Raw genomic sequence first — 18,349 nt, 5'->3', positions numbered from 1 at the left:
TCCTAAAACTGACAGTCCTATCTATAATACTAATTATTTCAATGTATTTTCAACCGGAACAGTTGCATTATTTTTTTGTTTCAAAACAATTACATTATATTGATTTTAAATTCAACTTGCCTTGTACAATTGTACAACATACGATTGGCCTTAGAGTATTGTATAAAAGACGCAGCCAGGCGATGTGGATGTTATCACAGACTACATACTAATGATTACTTAATGATGTTATAAATAAATAAGTAAATAAATAAATATAGGACATTCTTGCACAAATTGACTAAGCCCCACAGTAAGCTCAAGAAGGCTTGTGTACTTAGACAACGATATACCTATACAATATATAAATACATAGAAAACAGTCATGGGTGTTTTCAAAACACCCATGACTTAGGAACTGTGCTCATCACATAAATAAATGCCCTTACCGGGATTCAAACCCCATCGGCTTCATAGGCAGGGTCACTACCCACTCGGTCGTCTATGTTATGGGTCTATAAAGCGAAAATAACGGTGAGCAGAAACCCTACAGAAGCTCCCAACACTTCAAGCGTGACATATAAACAGGGCAATGGGCGATCGAGGTCACTTGAACTTCCTTTACTCGTAATGCTCTACTTGTATAATATTACCGGCTAAACTCGATTTCGGGCCTAACTAGTTCGTCCTAGCCTAAACTAGATTTGCCTGGCGAGTTAGGACCATCTACGAATAATGTAATGTTACGCATAAAACTCTTTTCGCATTAATTTTTCTCCGGCTGAAACAGACAGTATTTCCGAAAATATTTTGCATAGGTTGTGTAGAATAGGTTAGGTTTGTTTTATAATTTTTAGGGTTCCGTACCCAAAGGGTAAAAAGTTAAAAACGGGACCCTATTACTAAGACTCCGCTGTCCGTCTGTCACCAGGCTGTATCTCATGAACCGTGATAGCTACAGCTAGACAGTTGAAATTTTCACAGATGATGTATTTCTGTTGCCGCTATAACAACAAATACTAAAAACAGAATAATATAAATATTTAAATGGGGCTCCCATACAACAAACGTGATTTATTTGCTGTTTTTTTCGTAATGGTACGGAACCCTTCGTGCGCGAGTCCGACTCGCACTTGGCCGGTTTTTCAGAAATGTTAATAGTTCCGGCACAATAACAATTATGCGAAATGAGTTTTATGCGTAACATTACATTAGTACAATCAATTATTATGCGACCCGATATAGACCCAATTAAGAGCTATTACAATTAGACACGCTTTATGACGGCGCTATTAGTGGCGAAAAGAGAAGCCGCCATTTTGTACTAAGATAAGATTTCTTTATTGTCAAAGCTGTGTTTTAGCTGTGTTCTAGCTGTGTGTGGGAGTTCCGTGTTGTACTTGCTAGTTATGTGCCGATTTTTTTAGCATATACATAAGTAGGGATATGACAGGTTTTCAAATGCGATTCCGTTGGCGTAACATTGGTCGCTGGTCGCACTTTTGATATTTCTTAGTAGGTACTATGGAAAGTTGAAGAATTGTGAATTTTTGTATAGTATTAATCGAAACTTTAATTTCGAAAATGAATTTTTCCTTTATTTCCTGTGAAATTTTACTCAAGTTTCCGAGAATTTATCCAACTTTTTGGAAACTTTCCGCAACGTGCATATCTGTACTTCCTAGTTTGATAATGATAAGTTGATAACGCATGAAATTGATGTTAAGCTAGGAGGGTTAGAAATAAAATACTTTTAAGGCAGTATCGAAATTATAATATTATTTATCTAATAATTTGTAGTAGGCAATTCAAGTATATGTTGGCTTGTTTTTATTCAGTCCGGTCAATTTTTTTTCTCTCCACATTTTCCACGCCCATGTGTATGCTTTTCAGCACATATTTTCTCCTGTTCTGGAATAATCGATATTTTTTCGTTACATCGTTTTACAGTCCGTCTAATCTAACGTTTTACAGACACGAATAGAACAAAGTGAGAGAATATCATTATAATTTTTTTCATGGAAATTTGACATGAATGCAGGCTTCGCCACACTTTGTCATTGAAAATGCCATGCAGAGTTAGTTTGGCCCGACTCTACATGTTTTTGTATACAATATCAACAGCTTCATTATTATAAATAAGCATAATTAAAAAAAAAAACCGGTCAAGTGCGAGTTCGTTTAACTCGCGCACCGAGGGCTTCGTACAAACTTTCAATTTTCTCATGTAATAAATCATAAAAGACTTGACCAGAAGTATACTAAGCATAATAGTGTACAGCGCCATCTATCGGCAAATTGGCTAACTAATTTGCGCGACCTGTATGTATGTTGGTTTTTCAAGGATACTTAATTCTTTACAGTACATATGGTGCTACTTTCTCGCACTAGTGCGTAAAAGAGCACTTTTCGTGCGTATGTCGAAAGTTTAAAGGGTCATATGTACTGTAAAACGTTGTACGATACACGTGCGAATAGGTAATTCGCAACTCACGTCGACTCCCTGCGGTCGTGTTTTAATTTATCGCCACTCGTTTCGAATTTCCTCTTTTCCGCACTTGTATCGTAAATAACTATTATCATTTGAACCAATTTCAACAATTTTTGTTTTATTTGAAAGAAGGTATTTTTAGTGTAATCTCATAGACATTTCCAATGTTTTTTGATTCATTTTAAAAAAAGTTTTTAAAATAGAGATGTGATTATATTTATCCAGTAATATTTATGATAATGTTTTTATTATGTAAAAATTTCCGTGGGTAATCTTCGGAGATAAGGGGGGGAATGGTATTCTTTTTCACACGTTTTCCTTCATAAGTCTATTTTTTTACTATGAAAAACAAATAAAAAATTGTTTTGTAATGTTCAATTCGAGCTCTTTCAAATGATATTATGAATTTTATTTTATTTGTTTTTCACTTGTTATTTAATTTATTTAATTTTATTATTAAAAATATATTTATTTGCTGACATGTCCCATAATTACTCAGTTTAATTAAGTTATAAGCATGTATGTAATTAGTTCGTAAGATTTCTAACACAATGCATTATTGTTAAAGAAATAAATAAATGAAATGAAATGAAATGATATCCCACTCGACCTAGTAACTAGACTTTGACTTTTTGCCCCCTTTTTATATTGGGCATTTTTCATAATTTATAAAAAAAAAATAAAAAAATTACACTTCCAATGTGTTAAGGTTAGCGCTGTTCATAACTATTCCAAATTTCAAATCGATAGCTTCAGTAGTTCTCGAGATTTAGCAATGTGACAGACACACAGACAGACAGACGGACAGAGTCGCACCATAAGGGTTCCTTTTGTACCTTTTTAGTACGGAACCCTAAAATTATTACCTATTAAACAATTAATTTATAACAAACATTAGAAGTTTTGGCTGGTTTCACGCATTGTGGCGTAACTGCACGATTGGCCCCATCCTTATTGGGTAATAAGGCCCGTCTTTAGATATACGAGTATGGCAATGTACGATGGGCGCACCCTGATAAGGCACTTACCCTTCCTCGGGTCCTCAGATAACGTAAAGTCATGCCTCCACTTCCACACTGTATTCATGTGAGGAGTCGCGTCCGGCAGCAGCGTATAGCAGTTGTTGATGGCGTCCTTCTTAATCATGCCGACTATGCCCAGCGCTATGCCGCCGAGGAGGACGGCGTGCTTCGAACCGAGGTAGTGCGCGAGGATTGGGCCGCAGGCGAATCCTCCTGAATAATTATCGAAATTTCGTCAATATTAGGTCAATTGCCTATACAACGAGTTATTCAGTGTGTTTTCGTTTTTCTGTGTGAAATATTATTTTGGAAGGAAATTTCTGGGAGAGGAACCTTGCTGCTGTTTAGTGCAGCTAAGCATCCACAGCATCCTGAGTGTGTTTGCTGGAAAGTGGGACTTACCGATGACGCGTAGATGGATCGGTCTGCACTCCAGCTTCGTTAATTATGATAGTTAGTGATAAAGGCATTGGACAATTTAATTGCAATTTTAATTTTGAATTATCTACAAATTATTAAATATATAACACTTATTCAATTCTGTTTAATTTCAAATTTATTTATATTCTAATGTATTGACCAAATCTGATTAAATGATATAATAATTGTAATTTTATTAATTTTATATGTATAATTTCGCTGCTATTTTATGAATTATTCTGATTATTGACATGTTTTTATGATTGTGATACTAGTCAAATTTTAAATTTTAATGTAATAGTAAATGTTTTATGTGATGTAAATGTGTACGGCTCACCCGGTATTGTATTGTCCTAGTCCTAGCTCTAAGTATATTGATTTGCATGGTAGGTTTTAATTAATTGTACTGTTTAACATTCGTATTTAAGTTTTTTGTTACTAACACTTCTATGGGCCATGCCTGAAAATAAATGATTATTTAATTTAATTTAATTTAAGCGGACAATGGTTTTTAGAATTTTAGGTGGGTACTCACCTAGGAAATAGTTGTATACATCATCCTGCTTCCTGTATATCATAGCGCCGTTGGCGACAGCAGCGAACGTGGCGCCCATCAAGCCGAGCGGTATTGTGTGGACCGCGTACCTTTAACAAACACACTACTATTTAGTCACTGTTAATCACATAATATTTACTGTGTTAATCCCTCCTTACATTTATATGTTAGGTAAATCCCTCACATTTTTTACCAGGAGTCTTCAAGGCCCGCTGGCCGAATTCCCGCGAGCCTGCCATTCTGGCAGAGCTAAGTCCATAGGCCGTGGTTCAAAAATTTTGAAAACCGTTCTTTAAACAGAAGCACTCGAAATTATATTTCCTTGCTCATCTCGACTAAGGGTTGGTTGCAAACCGTCTGTCACCGTTAAGCCGTCGCTAAATTTTATTATATAGGACCTTTCATAGTACTCGGTTGAGTGATGTTGATAAATCTGTTAAGGCTGTTCCATCGGTTTGCCGCTGTCTTTGTCACATTTCGCAAGAAAGAACGGGAAAGAACATACGCGCCAAGTGTCAATTTTGATCGAATTTTGTCGGTTTTTATTTATTTTAAAAACGTTACCTTACAATATCGAAATTCTAAAGCTATGAAATTACTATTTATGTTAAGATTGTTTTTTCTTCTTTTTTGTTTATAGTATCACATAATAAATAACCGAGTAAAGTAGGATTAAAACTCCGAGTTAGAGGTTATTTTGGGAATTAATTGTATCGAGCGAAGTGTCATAATTCGTGTATCGGAAACTATGTTGTTAAAGATAATATAGTCAAGAACTACATATATTTTTTCCACGTCTACGAATATCAAAGCCGCTTAGAAAAACATGATCATATAAGGAGATTTTTCGCCTTCTGGCTCAGGGAACCGCCTTAAGTATGGTTGGTGCAACTGTACAAGTGTCGAGTCTTCTGTCGAGTGAACCTGAGTGCTTAGTGGTCGCGATCATGGACTCTTTGCCATCCTGTGCCGGCCGTGCTCCCTGAAATCATTGTTCTCTATATTTTTTCTGCTCAGCGCTTTTAGGTAGATGGAGCTCAGCCAAGCAAAGACGACTTACACAACCGACACCAAGATCAGGGTGCCTAGTCAAATAGTCAAGATGCCACTCGTTTACGCTCCGATAGGGAACGAAACGCCAATATCTCTGTTGCACTAATATGGTAGAGTGATAGAGATAGATGACCGTCTCGTTCACTACGAACGATTGACATTTTAGCTAGGCACCCTGCTGTGAGAAGAAAAAATAATCATTTTCCGGTTCACCGTAAAACGAATTCACTGACCTCTTCAAAATGGGGCCCAGTCCTGAGGCGTGCGAGTGCAGTAGGACATCGTACGTAGACAATACTAGTCCTGCTATAACCCCGTAGCGTGTGGTCACCATCATCTGTCAACAAAACGACAATTTTGTTATTAGTTTGTCTGATAATGTCAATGGCTAATTAAGTTACTAATAACTCATACAAAACATACATAACTTTGCAAGTGAAAAATAGTTTAAACCGCACGTGCACACAACCCTTTGCGTGGAAAGCTCTTAAAACAAAGTACCTTATATTCAATAGTCTATGGTTATTTTCAGGTGTTTCTCTATTCGTTGTGATATAGTATGGAAATGGAACAACGTTTCCTTTAGGGAGGTTAATGAACGTTGAACAATTTCAAATTTCGACAATAATAATTGTTTGAATAACAATGTATGAAACGTATTGTAACAACATGAATGTATTCGGAAGTTAGTAATGAAGAAAATGTAGGTCATTAAGGACGTTACGTAAAATGTGTAGGGAGTGTTTTGACCGGAGAGAAAGATATAATATAGCAGATTATAATTATTCGTATATACACTTTGTAAGAATGCTCTTTTGTGACGGTTTACCGTTTCCAAAAACTGTTAGTTCGGCTGTTAAGATATAAAAGTGCTGGCTGGACATTGCGAGTCATGTGATACCTATGCGTATCTACATACCTATGATCTCATAAAATCGCAAAATTGCCGAAAACCGTGCAAAGTGTGTGTAGCTAGAGAGATTCATTCTTCGTCAGTTAATGATATATTCACCTTTTTGTCAACATCGCACCCTTCGGGCGTGTCATAGTAACAGTAGTAGTTGCGGATTGGCTCCTCATAGCACTGGCACGTCGGCGCCGGCATTTAACACCAATATAATGATTTATTGAAAATATTATTGTAGTAACTAGACAATAACAGGCTATGACAATGTCAATGCTGTCAGGTTGTTTATTTAAAATGTCTTGATGAGGTCTTGATTGAAAAAGTTTTTATGACAATTTGTTTATTTTTGTGCAATTTATGCTAAATAAATTACTGTTAAAAAATATATAGTCCATCTCTTTCTCTTTTCTCTTTTAATATACCATAATCAAGTGAAAAAACGACACCCTGCTTACTTTAAAGTGTAGAGTGAAGACCAAAGAATTGAAATAATATAATACTCACTTAGGGTGAAGACATATAGCTTAAAGTGGAGAGATAGCTTAAACCACAACATGTTGCTTTCAGGTTTTAGGACGCTAAGACCCCTTTCGGAGCTACTGGACTTAGTGAAACCGCCGCCCGACAGAGGGTCGGCTGTGGAAGTCCACTCCACACCCTTCGGATGTGAGGTAACTATAGAACCCTTGCTAAATATCTAATCGATCTCCCAAATTCAATAATGTGTGAAGACTTGGTGAAGACTATGAAGTCACTAACCATCAGAAAGGACCATAATCATTAATGACCATCAATCTACTAGCATCTTGTCTAAGCACCCGCACAGAGAAATCACTTAAGATACATAATATTATTAATCTCTTCTAATTATTCTCAATAAATTTATTCTTATTTTTATTATTATTTATTCTTTGGAAATCACGGGCGCGTTATGAGGGACCCTGCCTCAAGGAACAGCGAAGTGTAAAAGTGCGCTAAAGATGATGATACCTGAACAGAGCGATATAATGGTTACGATTTCAGAAATTTCTAGCGCCCTGTATAAGTTAGTGCCCTGTGTGAGATACAGGATATACGAAAACGTGTAGTTGTAGTAGTAGTCTAATAATGAATGGTCCCCAGGTGTTCCTGAATGCGGTGACTCGTGGATCGGTGTGCGGTGTGGTGGGGCGAAGGCCATCATTGCTACTTACTGATGCAGCGACTGCGCTAGGGTCTGAAGGTGGCCCGGTGTTCACAGAAGGACCTAAGTATGTTCGAATACATCTTGTCTGCGTCTGTCTGTCTACTCTTTACAAAGCCGTGTCCGAAAAAATATAAAGAGTTTCCTTTTCGATTCAAAAGTTAGAAAGTAAGGTTCTCAGTTCGTGTTCACAGTTAGTTCTTTTATTAGGTCCAGATCTGAGAAATCGGCGAAACTTATTAATTGTTGTTGACAATTATTTTTCTGATTAGGTTGGACGTTGGACATGATCATTTGGTTTGGTTTTGGTTTTTGAATCCTTTTCTTTAGGTACATTTAATAAATTATTTATAATCTTTTTTTTTGGTAGCAAAGAATTGATAGGCGCAGTAGTGTGCAGTGTATCATGGTGGCGCGGGGAATGGGTGGGGCTGACGCTAACGGCGCCATTGGTGTCAGTGCTGAGTGCCAAGCTGAGGGTGTCTCCAGCAGCGGTAACACAACCGCCCAGCCAGCAGTATCAGGAGATATTTAGTGAGTTGGAACTTGGATTCCATTTTCTTTGACTAATTTAATACTTACGGGACACGTATTTGGATCCAATATATTTTGCTTTGCTTGTTTTAATAATTCGGTGTAACATTTATCATGTGGAGCTAACTAGGATCAAAGAATACAATACTCATGATAGGAAACGTGACGGTATCGTGGGGCTAGAGAGTGTAGGTGCTGCAAGATTATTGTGGAGTTACCCTTAGCGCCACTTTCACCATCCCACTAACTTGGGGTTAAGCGATTAAGTGGCGCTTTGTGATAAAAAAACTAAGAATTTGAAAGTTAAAGTACCAAGCACCCATAACTAGCGCGGAGTTGTTGCAGACAGGATCGACAAGACGACGGTGCTGGTGCGGTGCGGGGGATCGTGGGGCGCGGGGGTGTACCTCGGCGGCGGCTATATCGCCACGTGCGCGCACGTCGTTAAACACGTAAGTCCTAATTCTCATTACGTATACCACCAACGCGTTCAACTCAGATGAATCCCTCAAGTTACTGGCATACCGTCAAAAACCTGTGAATCTCAGGGGCTTTTCACTTTACATCATTTTGGTTTGAAATCGCGTGTATAATATCGCGTTCATGTGACTTAATGGCAAGTTTTCTGCCGACGCTATATCACGTCCACGTCAAAGGCCAAGTTTACCTACGTTACCAACTCTCCGACAAGTTTCCGACGGTTCGATATCAAACTGACTGAATCAGACGCAACAAAATTTGGTGACAATTGTTTACCTAGTTACCTATTGCACCAGAAAATAAAAGCTTCGAGCTAATCAATATTATTCAATATGATTCGCGTTGCTTACTGATGCTTCGTTTCCTAACGAATACAATGTAGAGCTACAAGATGCAACTAATGAAGTAGCTTAAAAACATTTCAAATTTAGCTTAAAGCACCTTAACGATCTTTTTTTACAGTACACAAGCCACAAAGTATCAGTATACTGTCAAGGCGTAAGCGAGACAGCCATAGTTCGTTACAAGACCCGCGATGATCGCGCGTACGATTTAGCACTTCTATACACTAACCCTGAAAACTGGACGCATCTCCTGCCCGCAGTGTTTGCTGACACGCCTGCTGAAAAAGGTTAGTTCTGTTCTGTTGCCATTGTATGAGGGCTAACGCGTATGAATTCGCCGCTAGGGGCGCTAGTGTAGATAGTGGTCTTTTCCATAGTTCGAAATGTCAAATGTCACTTGTCACTTCAATGACTGACAGCTGTTCTTTAGTCTTTTGGGGACCACCATCAACAGAGGCGCCAACTGGTGAGCAAAAAAACGATAGCCCTCATTCTGAATATGAATATTCTGCCTTGACCTAAGCCCTATAACCTAAATCGTTGCAAACTGTGTGTTCGGTTTTTAAAGAGGAATTTCATCCCGCGGACGAGTTCGGCTGTGGAATGAGCTCCCTGCCGAGCTTTACAATTGACATCCCGAGGGACTACAATATCGGGTTATTCAAAAAAGGAGTGTACAGGTTTCAAAGGGTCGGCAATGCGCATGCAATACCCCTGGAGGTGTCCATGGGACCATTTATCATCAGGCGAGTCGTATGCTACTTTGCCACCAACGTGGTGTAAAAAAGATCACGTCCCAATAGACTTAAAGTCGGACCAAGTGTGCATAACATTTGCAATGACAAGGTTACATTACAAACCTTTATAATGACATTCCTTCACTTTGTTCTGTTCAAGTCGGTTCAAAGTTGTCACAATAGTATTATTATTATTATTTTTTTATTATAAACTGATCGGCGATTGGCCCTAGTCACACCTGATGGAAAGTGAGGACAGGGCCTAAGATAGAGCTCACCGGTTCAGTAACAGCCTATTCACTCTTGTTTTAAAGAGACCGAGGTCATTTTGATCAGGGAATACAGATGGCGGGAGCGCATTCCATTCCTTAGCCGTCCGTACTAAAAAGGAGGAATTTCCAGGTGAATCAGTACTAGCAGCCGGCTACCCGTACTTCAACGAACATATGCTGGAGAATTTAAAGCCAAACGTGACCGCTGGCCATGTGAACAGCGTCTCACCTTCCATGATACAGAGCAGTTGTTGCGTGCAGTCAGGGTTCAGGTAATGTCATACATTTGTTCCCTAGGTAAAATAGTTATTTGTGCAACAAGAGGGCACCTCAGCTATAAAAGAAGCATGAGCGTTGAGGATTACCTATACTATATTCTTATAGACAGCTGGGGCATTCCACGAGAATGTCGCTTACGTAACGCCATTCTTCTAATACTTCTGGAAATTCTGAGTAAGCGATATTGGGTCTGGCTAACAAATTGACAGTATATTCTCTAGATTTACGGATTTTATTGAGGTAGCTGCCATACTAGGCAAAGCGTTACGTAAGCGACAGTCTCGTGGAAGGACCCAGCTTGTACATTTAAAACAAGACCTTAGATTTTTTTTTTTTTTTTTTTTTTTTTTTTTTTTTTTTTTTTCTTTTATACCTTAGATGATTCTTCTTGAATATCAGTGCAAATTACTGCATATTCACCTTTATTTTTATTAACCGATTTTGTGTCCCACTTGTGGTATTTATACAGGATGGCTAAAAAATAAGTGCATTCCCGTTGCCAGGGAGGTTTTGGGATTATACTGAGCAACTTTTACTATGGGACCAACCCCGAAATCGCGAAAAAAATTTTTACCCTCCCATAAATAATGGACCAGCCAAAATGTATGAAACAGCCAAAGTTTTTAGCCACTGTATATTATATCGTTTTCTTAGTAGGTCCACAACATAAGGCTTCTTGAGTTTACTGTGAGGCTTAGTAAATTTTTGTAAGAATATCCTATAAAATGTATTTTTTCCATTTACAGTGGCGGTCCAATCTTCAGGATAATTGACTCCAATGTGGAAGTTCTGGGCGTCATAGTCAGCAACGCGAAAACCAATACAGGCGCATGCTATCCCTACATAAACATGGCCGTACCTGCTCGAGCATTCGTCGATTCCATGCTTCAATACATCACTGATAAAGGTACCTAATTTTGACCCTGACGCCATAGCGATAAAACCAACACAGGCGCTAATAGGTACTGCTACTATAGTAATTTATAAATACTTATTTTGTTTATACTACGTCGGTGGCAAACAAGCACACGACCCGCCTGATGTAAGCAGCTCCGTAGCCATAGACATATATATTACTTCGTAAAGACCGGCCTTACGAGCACTGCGAATGGGGCCGATACATTGGAGTCAAAATCGCATTTATAGTTACACCAGCGCGCTCAGTCGCGTGGCGAATTGCACAGTGGAAAGCACGGAAAGGCGTCGGTGTTCCGTCGGGATTGTATCTATGCATACGCTTATACTTTGTTCACAGTACACCAATGGTGACGCCTTTCCACTGCACAATTCGCCACAAGACTAAATGCGATTTTTAGACATTCGTAGTGCTCGTGAGGCCGGTCTTTACTAAGTTTAATATTATGTCTATGTCCATAGCCTATGGACGCCTGCAATTCCAGAGGTGTTACATGAGCGCTGCTGACCCTAACACTCCGTCCATATCCTCACTGAGCTCTTGCAACCTTACTCACTTATTTAATTACATAGAAAACATCCATAACCCAGGAACAAATATTTAAATAAATGCCCATACCAGGATTGGAACCCGGGCCCATCTGCTTCTTCATTATCGACTAGGCTAAGAGGTTGTGTATTCGTTTAGTAAAATAAATCTTTATATTTTTCAGATTGCGACCACCTGAAGCCGATTGAAAACCACCAAGAAATGATTCAGTCACAGTGGAGGCTGCTTCCTTATAGATCTAAGATATGATCTTCAATTAACAAGATTTAGCTTAATAATTTAATATACTACTAAGGTTACACGGGAGAAACATTGAGGAAAGGAAAGAAAAGACTTTATCTTGCCCCGAGCAAAATAAACTATGTTTCTCTTGCCTTACCCCGTGACCACATGACCTTATACGTACGAGTATGTATCAGAATTTCAAAAATTCAAATATTGGCAGTAAAACAGCGACAGTCCAAATATAAATTTTAACTGTCGTGAGGTCGTGAGGTAGTTTAAAAAGATACAGTATTCTGACAAAATATTCCTAACTTATGTTTAGAGAGTAGGTACTAGGTAAAGCCTGACCAGGAATATATGATCACGCGCCATGTTGCGGAATTTCACTGGAACTAATATTTTCATACTATAATGAACTGTCACCCTATACATGAAAATAACAGCGCCCTGACAATGATCGTATATTCCTGGTCAAGCTTTACTTGCTTTGCTACTCGTTACATGTGATACATGATGAATGTGCAGGAAATAAGTAATTTTAAATTAATTGAAAACGATTAAGTATGTTTGTCTATCGAGACAATTTTAACCTTTTAAGAGCGCTATTACATTTCGGCGTTGAGCGAGTTTAGGTATTTTACGCGCTGCGGCGGGCTGTGCGAGCTCAGTATGCCGATCCCTTCTACCAGGTTTTCCCTCTCGCTCGCACTACAATGATGGATTTTTTGACATATCAGTCAAATTTGACAGATTGACAGTTTTTGTCATTTTCAGTGAAAATTATCTTTTTGGGATAGAATCTAGCACCCACTGACATCGTTAAATGTAGATTTATACTATCTGTCAAAATTTTGATGGAGTTGGATGGAGTCTGCCCTTGCAAATAGTGCGGGAAAGAGCACTTTCCGGCACGTGAATATGTCGAAAATATAAATGGCCATATGTACTGTAAAACGTTGTACAATACACGTGCGAACAGCTAATACGCAACTCGTTTCGAATTTCCTCTTTTCCGTACTTGTATCGTAAATAACTATTCTATATACTATGTACTCTATAGTCCGACAAGAAATTGTAGAAAATTATTGAAGGCGCCACTTCCTACGTAACTGTCAAATTTTTGACGTAAAATGATTAAATCGCAATTTCCATACCAAATAGCAACAATTTGGTATGGAAATTGTTTAGTTCCATTTTATTTTATTTCTACTAGTTTATGTCGTACTATACTCTTTATTCCTTTTTTTCTACTCTATGATGCTGTGAAAATATAGGGTATTACTGCAATGTTCTGCCACCAGAGTGTACCACTAGCCCGTTTAGTAAACCATAGAGTAACTTATACAATGGCCCTTTAACAGTTTTTTGACAAGTTTTCAGAGATAATAAAATATGACATTGATGCACCAAGGCGGTTTGTTTACAGAGAATCTACCGGGAAACGCGAATCCGAAATTTCGCTATCTGCCTCTTTATCGCTCGAATATCCAAGAGTGACAGAGATGTTATAAACGAAATTTCGATTTTCTTTTTTAGCGATAGACCCTTAGATTGTGGTAGTGGCGCCCCCTGCGCTATTCTCATTTTATCACATGTATGGTGGTACGTATAATAAATATGCGTTGTTTAATCAAGTTCTAATTGTATATTTATATTATTTATTTTTTATTTAATTTTAGTTGTAATTATTGTTAATGGTGATTAATTAAAGGCTACAATTGTGTTATTGATATACTTATTGTTTATTTTATTGAATAATGGTTCAATGGCTAAAACTCATAGAACAAAACTAGAGAAAGAGAAATGCAATGATGGCGCCATCTATGTAAATCTTTGACAGTTGCCGACCCCATTGCTCTCATCCTCTACCATTCTAAAAATCTTTAACCTCGTAAAGAGTGATTATTTTGGTAAGAATCTAACTGCACTACCTAGGTTTTTTTTATCCTCTCCGAAGCTCCCTCCACACGTGCTCGAATCGCGGCGCGAAGCCGCGTACGCGAGTGACTAATCAGCGAAATCGACTCCACACTCGCGTTTGCGGCTTCGCGCCGCGTAGTCTCGAGCGGGCTCGACGTTGTAAATCGAATGCGGAAACGGGAATTCCTACAAGAAAAATGTTACCATACACATCTCTTTCAGACAATATAATTATTTTTGCGTAAAACGGCCAAGGCATGCGGCAAGCGCAGTCCAGACAGAATTTTTTTCGCCAATTTTATTAAATTGTCCGGTCAAATCAGGCTGTGTAAACGCAAATTTGGCTCGAGGATTTCGACCGCCGATTATGACCGATATTATATTACCGTTAAGGGCCCTCTACACTTGTGCGCGATTCACGGCGCGAAGCCGAACGCGAGTGTGGAGTCTAGTTCGCTAATCAGCAAAATCGGCTCCACACTCGTTCGCGGCTTCGCGCCGCGATTCGCGCACGAGTGTGGAGTTTTTTTAAATTTGTTACAAAAATTTTAAAAAACTAGTCTATGGTTACTGTGATCTATCAATGTCAAATGCCATTGTCAAAGTTTTAATGTCAATCCATGTCAATCAGTCTCCATGTCCCAGATATTTGTTTGTTTCTCGCAGTTCGATTTTTCACAGGAATTATGAGTCACTCCATTGTTATTAAATGTGAATAGTTTATTTCAAACACTACAACGTGTAGTACAATGTAGTTTAAAATACATACGGTTTTAGGTCTCTGTGTAACGTTGTGATAAATGGCAGAAGTTTACTAATAATTAGAACATTGTATTTCAAATAAACATTTTAAGGAGTTCGCTATCTTTTAATGTGAAATAGTACAATACAGTTATCATGTGGTCCGTTTGGGTATTGCTGTGGAAGCACAGCCTTATGAGAAAAAGGAGATACATTAGAACATTTTTCGACTATTTCTCTCCGTTATTATATTTTGTGCTCATACACCTAACTACTGGTCCAAGTTTACTCGGAAGACATGAGAATGTCCATTATACGGTAAGTTTATTATTACCTATTTTTATTACTTATTCGTTTTTGAGTATTTGTGACTGTCAACTGGCCTTTAATACGTCCACGTATTTATTTTTATTTGCCGTTTTCAACCAAAATGTATCTTTAACGGGCTCCTAGCCTAGTTGGTAAATACCCTGCCCAAGAAACAGGGGATCCTGGGTTTGAATCCCCGTGAGGGCATTTATTTGTTTGTTTATGAGCAATATTTTTTCCTGAGTTATAGATGTTATTAATGGTTATATTGGTTACTTCGGGAGTATTGTTCTTTTTTCCTTATAATCATTAGTTTGTATTGACAACTTTGTTTTGTTGGGGCATATTTTCTTATTGTGGTTATCTACAGAAAAGGCTATTATTTTTGACCTCATTATTCATATTTTTATAATTTGTTTGTAGTGTGTGTACTACCATAGCAACAAAACTACCTACTATTTTTATTATTGAGTTGTCAAGCCTTAGCTGTGTCCAACATTACCGCCTTCTGCATCCGACTCTTGATCCAGCCACCTAGCGAGAGACTCTAGGTGTTGGTTGAGACTTCGCTATGAGACCATTCGCTGATACAACTATCGGGAAAATGATCGTTATATCAACATCCCACATTGTGGTAATCTTGTGAGCCAAGTCTAGGTTCTTGCTGGACTTGTCCTTCTGGGCTTTCGCAAGATTCTCATCATGGGGGATAGTAACATTGACAAGCATAGCCTGGCGCTGCAGATTATCTATCAGCATGTTGTCAGGCTTTTATAATAGATCGATCCCAATGGCTTAACTATTACTACCAGCAATTGATTCTTGTACAATCATCTGTATAAACTGGCACAAAATACCTAACCACATCTTAGGAATAAAAAGTTAATAAAAAAAAAAAATTCAGCCTGCCCCAAGTAATTATGTATGCTTTATTTAAGTTTCAACTAACTTTAAAAACTGTATCCACATTAATTCTAACTAATGTATTTATTCTGCTGGGTGAAAGCCTCCTCACTTTTCCTCCACTCATCCCTGGCTTTCACCCAGCAGATGGGATCTGCAGTCAGCCCCAAAACATAGTTAAAGAAAAAAAAACAAAAAGAAAAACCTGACTGTAGAACAAACAAAGCTTTAATAATAATAATAATGTATGTATTGGCTTGCATTTTTATTAATTATTTAATGTAAAACAGTGGTTTCCATCTAACTGTGGATTATGACTGTGTCATATAATTTTAGGAGCCATTCAGTCTGGAGGAGTATGGACAGCACCGAGTAAGAGTGTTGTTCACACCGGACACAGATCACACCAACAGGCTCATGGATGAGGTTGGGGCTAAACTCAAATTTAAACGGCTGGATCATCTGCCGGGTGAGTTTTTACTTTCTTCATCAATATTATCTCACTATAGTAAAATCAAATACTCCCCGCACACAAATACAATGTATTGTGCTCTCTCACACCTACCTACACCGAGGAGGTAGAATTTTACTATAGTTATTGTTGTTATCATAAACCAGTGGTTCTGAACCTGGGTGTAACGCAGCCAATCCATAGGAAGGCAACATAGTTAGTATACAAGGCGGGTCGACCATAGAACTTGATTCCCACTGGCTTGCCTACTTTTTAGACAGTTAAACAAGTTTTATACAGCTCACGAAAAAAAGGACAATGCAGTTGTAGGTACGTAATATAATGGCTTGCCTATGAATAGTTTTGACGCCGAATTTACTCAATTTTTATAAATACTAGTATTAATTGCTTGAAATTAAGTAAAATCAGTCTCCCCAATAATTGACACAGGTAAACAATCTATGGATGCCTCGTAATGTTTACACAATGTTAAATTACAATCCGTGATCAGTCATCGCATGTAAGTAAGGATTGTATTCAGACATGCTTGTGTTACAAACAAAATACTTCTGCTAATCTCTGTCAGTGTCAGCAGCCCACTGTAAACATCCTACGAAACGTGGAACACGATTACTTAGAATTCTTTACGAGTGTACGCGCTATTATGACTCGCTATTCGCCCACATATGTACAAAATATATGTTATCTTTAGTTAAATGTTGTTACTACGATCGTAAAAGAGAACATAATACGACTTTAGTATTATAACTAGTGTTTAAAAATTAAACCGCTTTTTGCCGCAAAATTGAACTTGATATGATTTTAACTACCTCTATATTCGACAATGAAATTTATTGTATAATTTATAAATCCATTCTATAATATTATAAATGCGAAAGTCTGTCTGTGTGTTACCTCTTCACGCTTAAACCGCTGTACCAATTTAGTTGAAATTTGGCGTAGAGATAGTTTGAGTCCCGGGGAAGGACATAGGATAGTTTTTATCCCGAAAATCATCCCTTAAGAGGGTGAAAAGCGGGGTGGAATCATGGTGGAATTGAGATAATTAATGAGTTGCCTAGTATTTGTCTGTCTTTGTTTGTTGTTGTGTGTTGTTTGTTGTTTGTTTGTTTGTCTCAAATTGAATGATTGCTATAAGACTCTCTCTAGGCGCTATTTTTAACTTACCTTAAATTACCCATCTAAATGCCAAGCTATATTGATTTACGAATGCCGTCTGAAAACATCTATTAAAACAATATTAGTTCACAAGGTTATTAACATTAGGTGGGAAGGAAAGCAACTGGCTACCTACGCGTTATAAAATTATAGTTTCTTGCAAAGTATTAATACGCAATTGAACCCTATCACTTTGAAATGAAGTTCAAAATCATTTGATATTTTTAATATTTTTTTTGTTTGAAATTGATATCGCCTGTAAGATGGATTTTAAATAATTTATATTGTGTTAAGAATTTAACGAAACAAAATAAATGCAACTCTTGACTCAATTGGATATGGACAGCATGACACAAATGCAACCCTGTCTCAATTGGATATGGTTTTATTGGATATGCACTAGGACCGTGAGCCTTAGAAAGATAACATGTGGTTTTCCATCAGAGAAAGATCCTTATATGTCATGTGCATAAGCACTCTTTTCTAAGGTAAGCCACACATTGTGCATCCTAAAAACAACTCTAAATAACTATACAACAATAGTTAATTTCCAAATCGACGAAATCTACTCTGTACGAAACATTCAACCTTGAACGTTTTTAGGTCAGATGTTTCAAATGATTTCGTTAGGCGACTTTTTTTCGTTTTTACACTGAGTACTCTGATCGTGATTATGGAAAAGAATTAGCAGATGATTCAGCTAGTGGGCGTCGTAACTCCGATTTAACATTAACGTGCAATTTTAATATACTGTCCTATATTTATGTAAAGCCTGATGACCAGTAATATATGATCATTGTCATATATTAGGGCGCTGTTATTTTCATGTATTGGGTGACAGTTTAGTATAGTATGAAAAAATTAGTTCCAGTAAAATTCCGCAAGAAGGCGCGTGATCA

The 18,349-nt window shown here is 37.8% G+C and overlaps 3 protein-coding genes across 5 annotated transcripts in view; 2 read left to right on the top strand and 1 right to left on the bottom strand.

Annotated features, from left to right (window-relative positions):
- The window catches only part of LOC134749474 (peroxisomal leader peptide-processing protease-like), a 30,790-nt gene extending 17,137 nt beyond the window's left edge, over positions 1 to 13,653 (top strand). For 2 of the 3 annotated variants that reach the window (XM_063684412.1, XM_063684410.1), the window contains 8 exons: positions 6,996 to 7,099; positions 7,551 to 7,678; positions 7,982 to 8,145; positions 8,491 to 8,597; positions 9,088 to 9,256; positions 10,109 to 10,250; positions 11,004 to 11,164; positions 11,886 to 13,653. In XM_063684412.1, coding sequence (XP_063540482.1) covers positions 6,996 to 7,099; positions 7,551 to 7,678; positions 7,982 to 8,145; positions 8,491 to 8,597; positions 9,088 to 9,256; positions 10,109 to 10,250; positions 11,004 to 11,164; positions 11,886 to 11,971 — 1,061 coding nt within the window. In that variant the 3' untranslated portion in view covers positions 11,972 to 13,653. The remainder of the gene's footprint in view (positions 1 to 6,995; positions 7,100 to 7,550; positions 7,679 to 7,981; positions 8,146 to 8,490; positions 8,598 to 9,087; positions 9,257 to 10,108; positions 10,251 to 11,003; positions 11,165 to 11,885) is intronic. The other variant, XM_063684411.1, reaches the window with a different exon arrangement.
- Positions 1,781 to 6,673, bottom strand: LOC134749484 (NADH dehydrogenase [ubiquinone] 1 alpha subcomplex subunit 11-like). Its single transcript, XM_063684423.1, has 5 exons — positions 6,534 to 6,673; positions 5,755 to 5,858; positions 4,448 to 4,557; positions 3,499 to 3,705; positions 1,781 to 1,890 (listed from the first exon to the last, which is right to left on the bottom strand). Exons 1-5 carry the CDS (start codon positions 6,624 to 6,626, stop codon positions 1,823 to 1,825), a joined length of 582 nt encoding a protein of 193 aa, XP_063540493.1. The 5' UTR covers positions 6,627 to 6,673; the 3' UTR covers positions 1,781 to 1,822.
- An 845-nt stretch (positions 13,654 to 14,498) lies between the features above and the next one.
- LOC134749489 (ATP-binding cassette sub-family A member 2-like) overlaps positions 14,499 to 18,349 on the top strand; it is a 62,917-nt gene continuing 59,066 nt past the window's right edge. The window contains exons 1-2 of the mRNA XM_063684429.1: positions 14,499 to 14,926; positions 16,157 to 16,289. Coding sequence (XP_063540499.1) covers positions 14,765 to 14,926; positions 16,157 to 16,289 — 295 coding nt within the window. The 5' untranslated portion in view covers positions 14,499 to 14,764. The remainder of the gene's footprint in view (positions 14,927 to 16,156; positions 16,290 to 18,349) is intronic.

Source organism: Cydia strobilella, chromosome 18 (assembly GCF_947568885.1).
Source record: "Cydia strobilella chromosome 18, ilCydStro3.1, whole genome shotgun sequence".
Lineage (NCBI taxonomy): Eukaryota > Metazoa > Arthropoda > Insecta > Lepidoptera > Tortricidae > Cydia > Cydia strobilella.
Note: the sequence above shows the minus strand (reverse complement) of the source record. Positions and strands in the feature narration are given on the sequence as shown.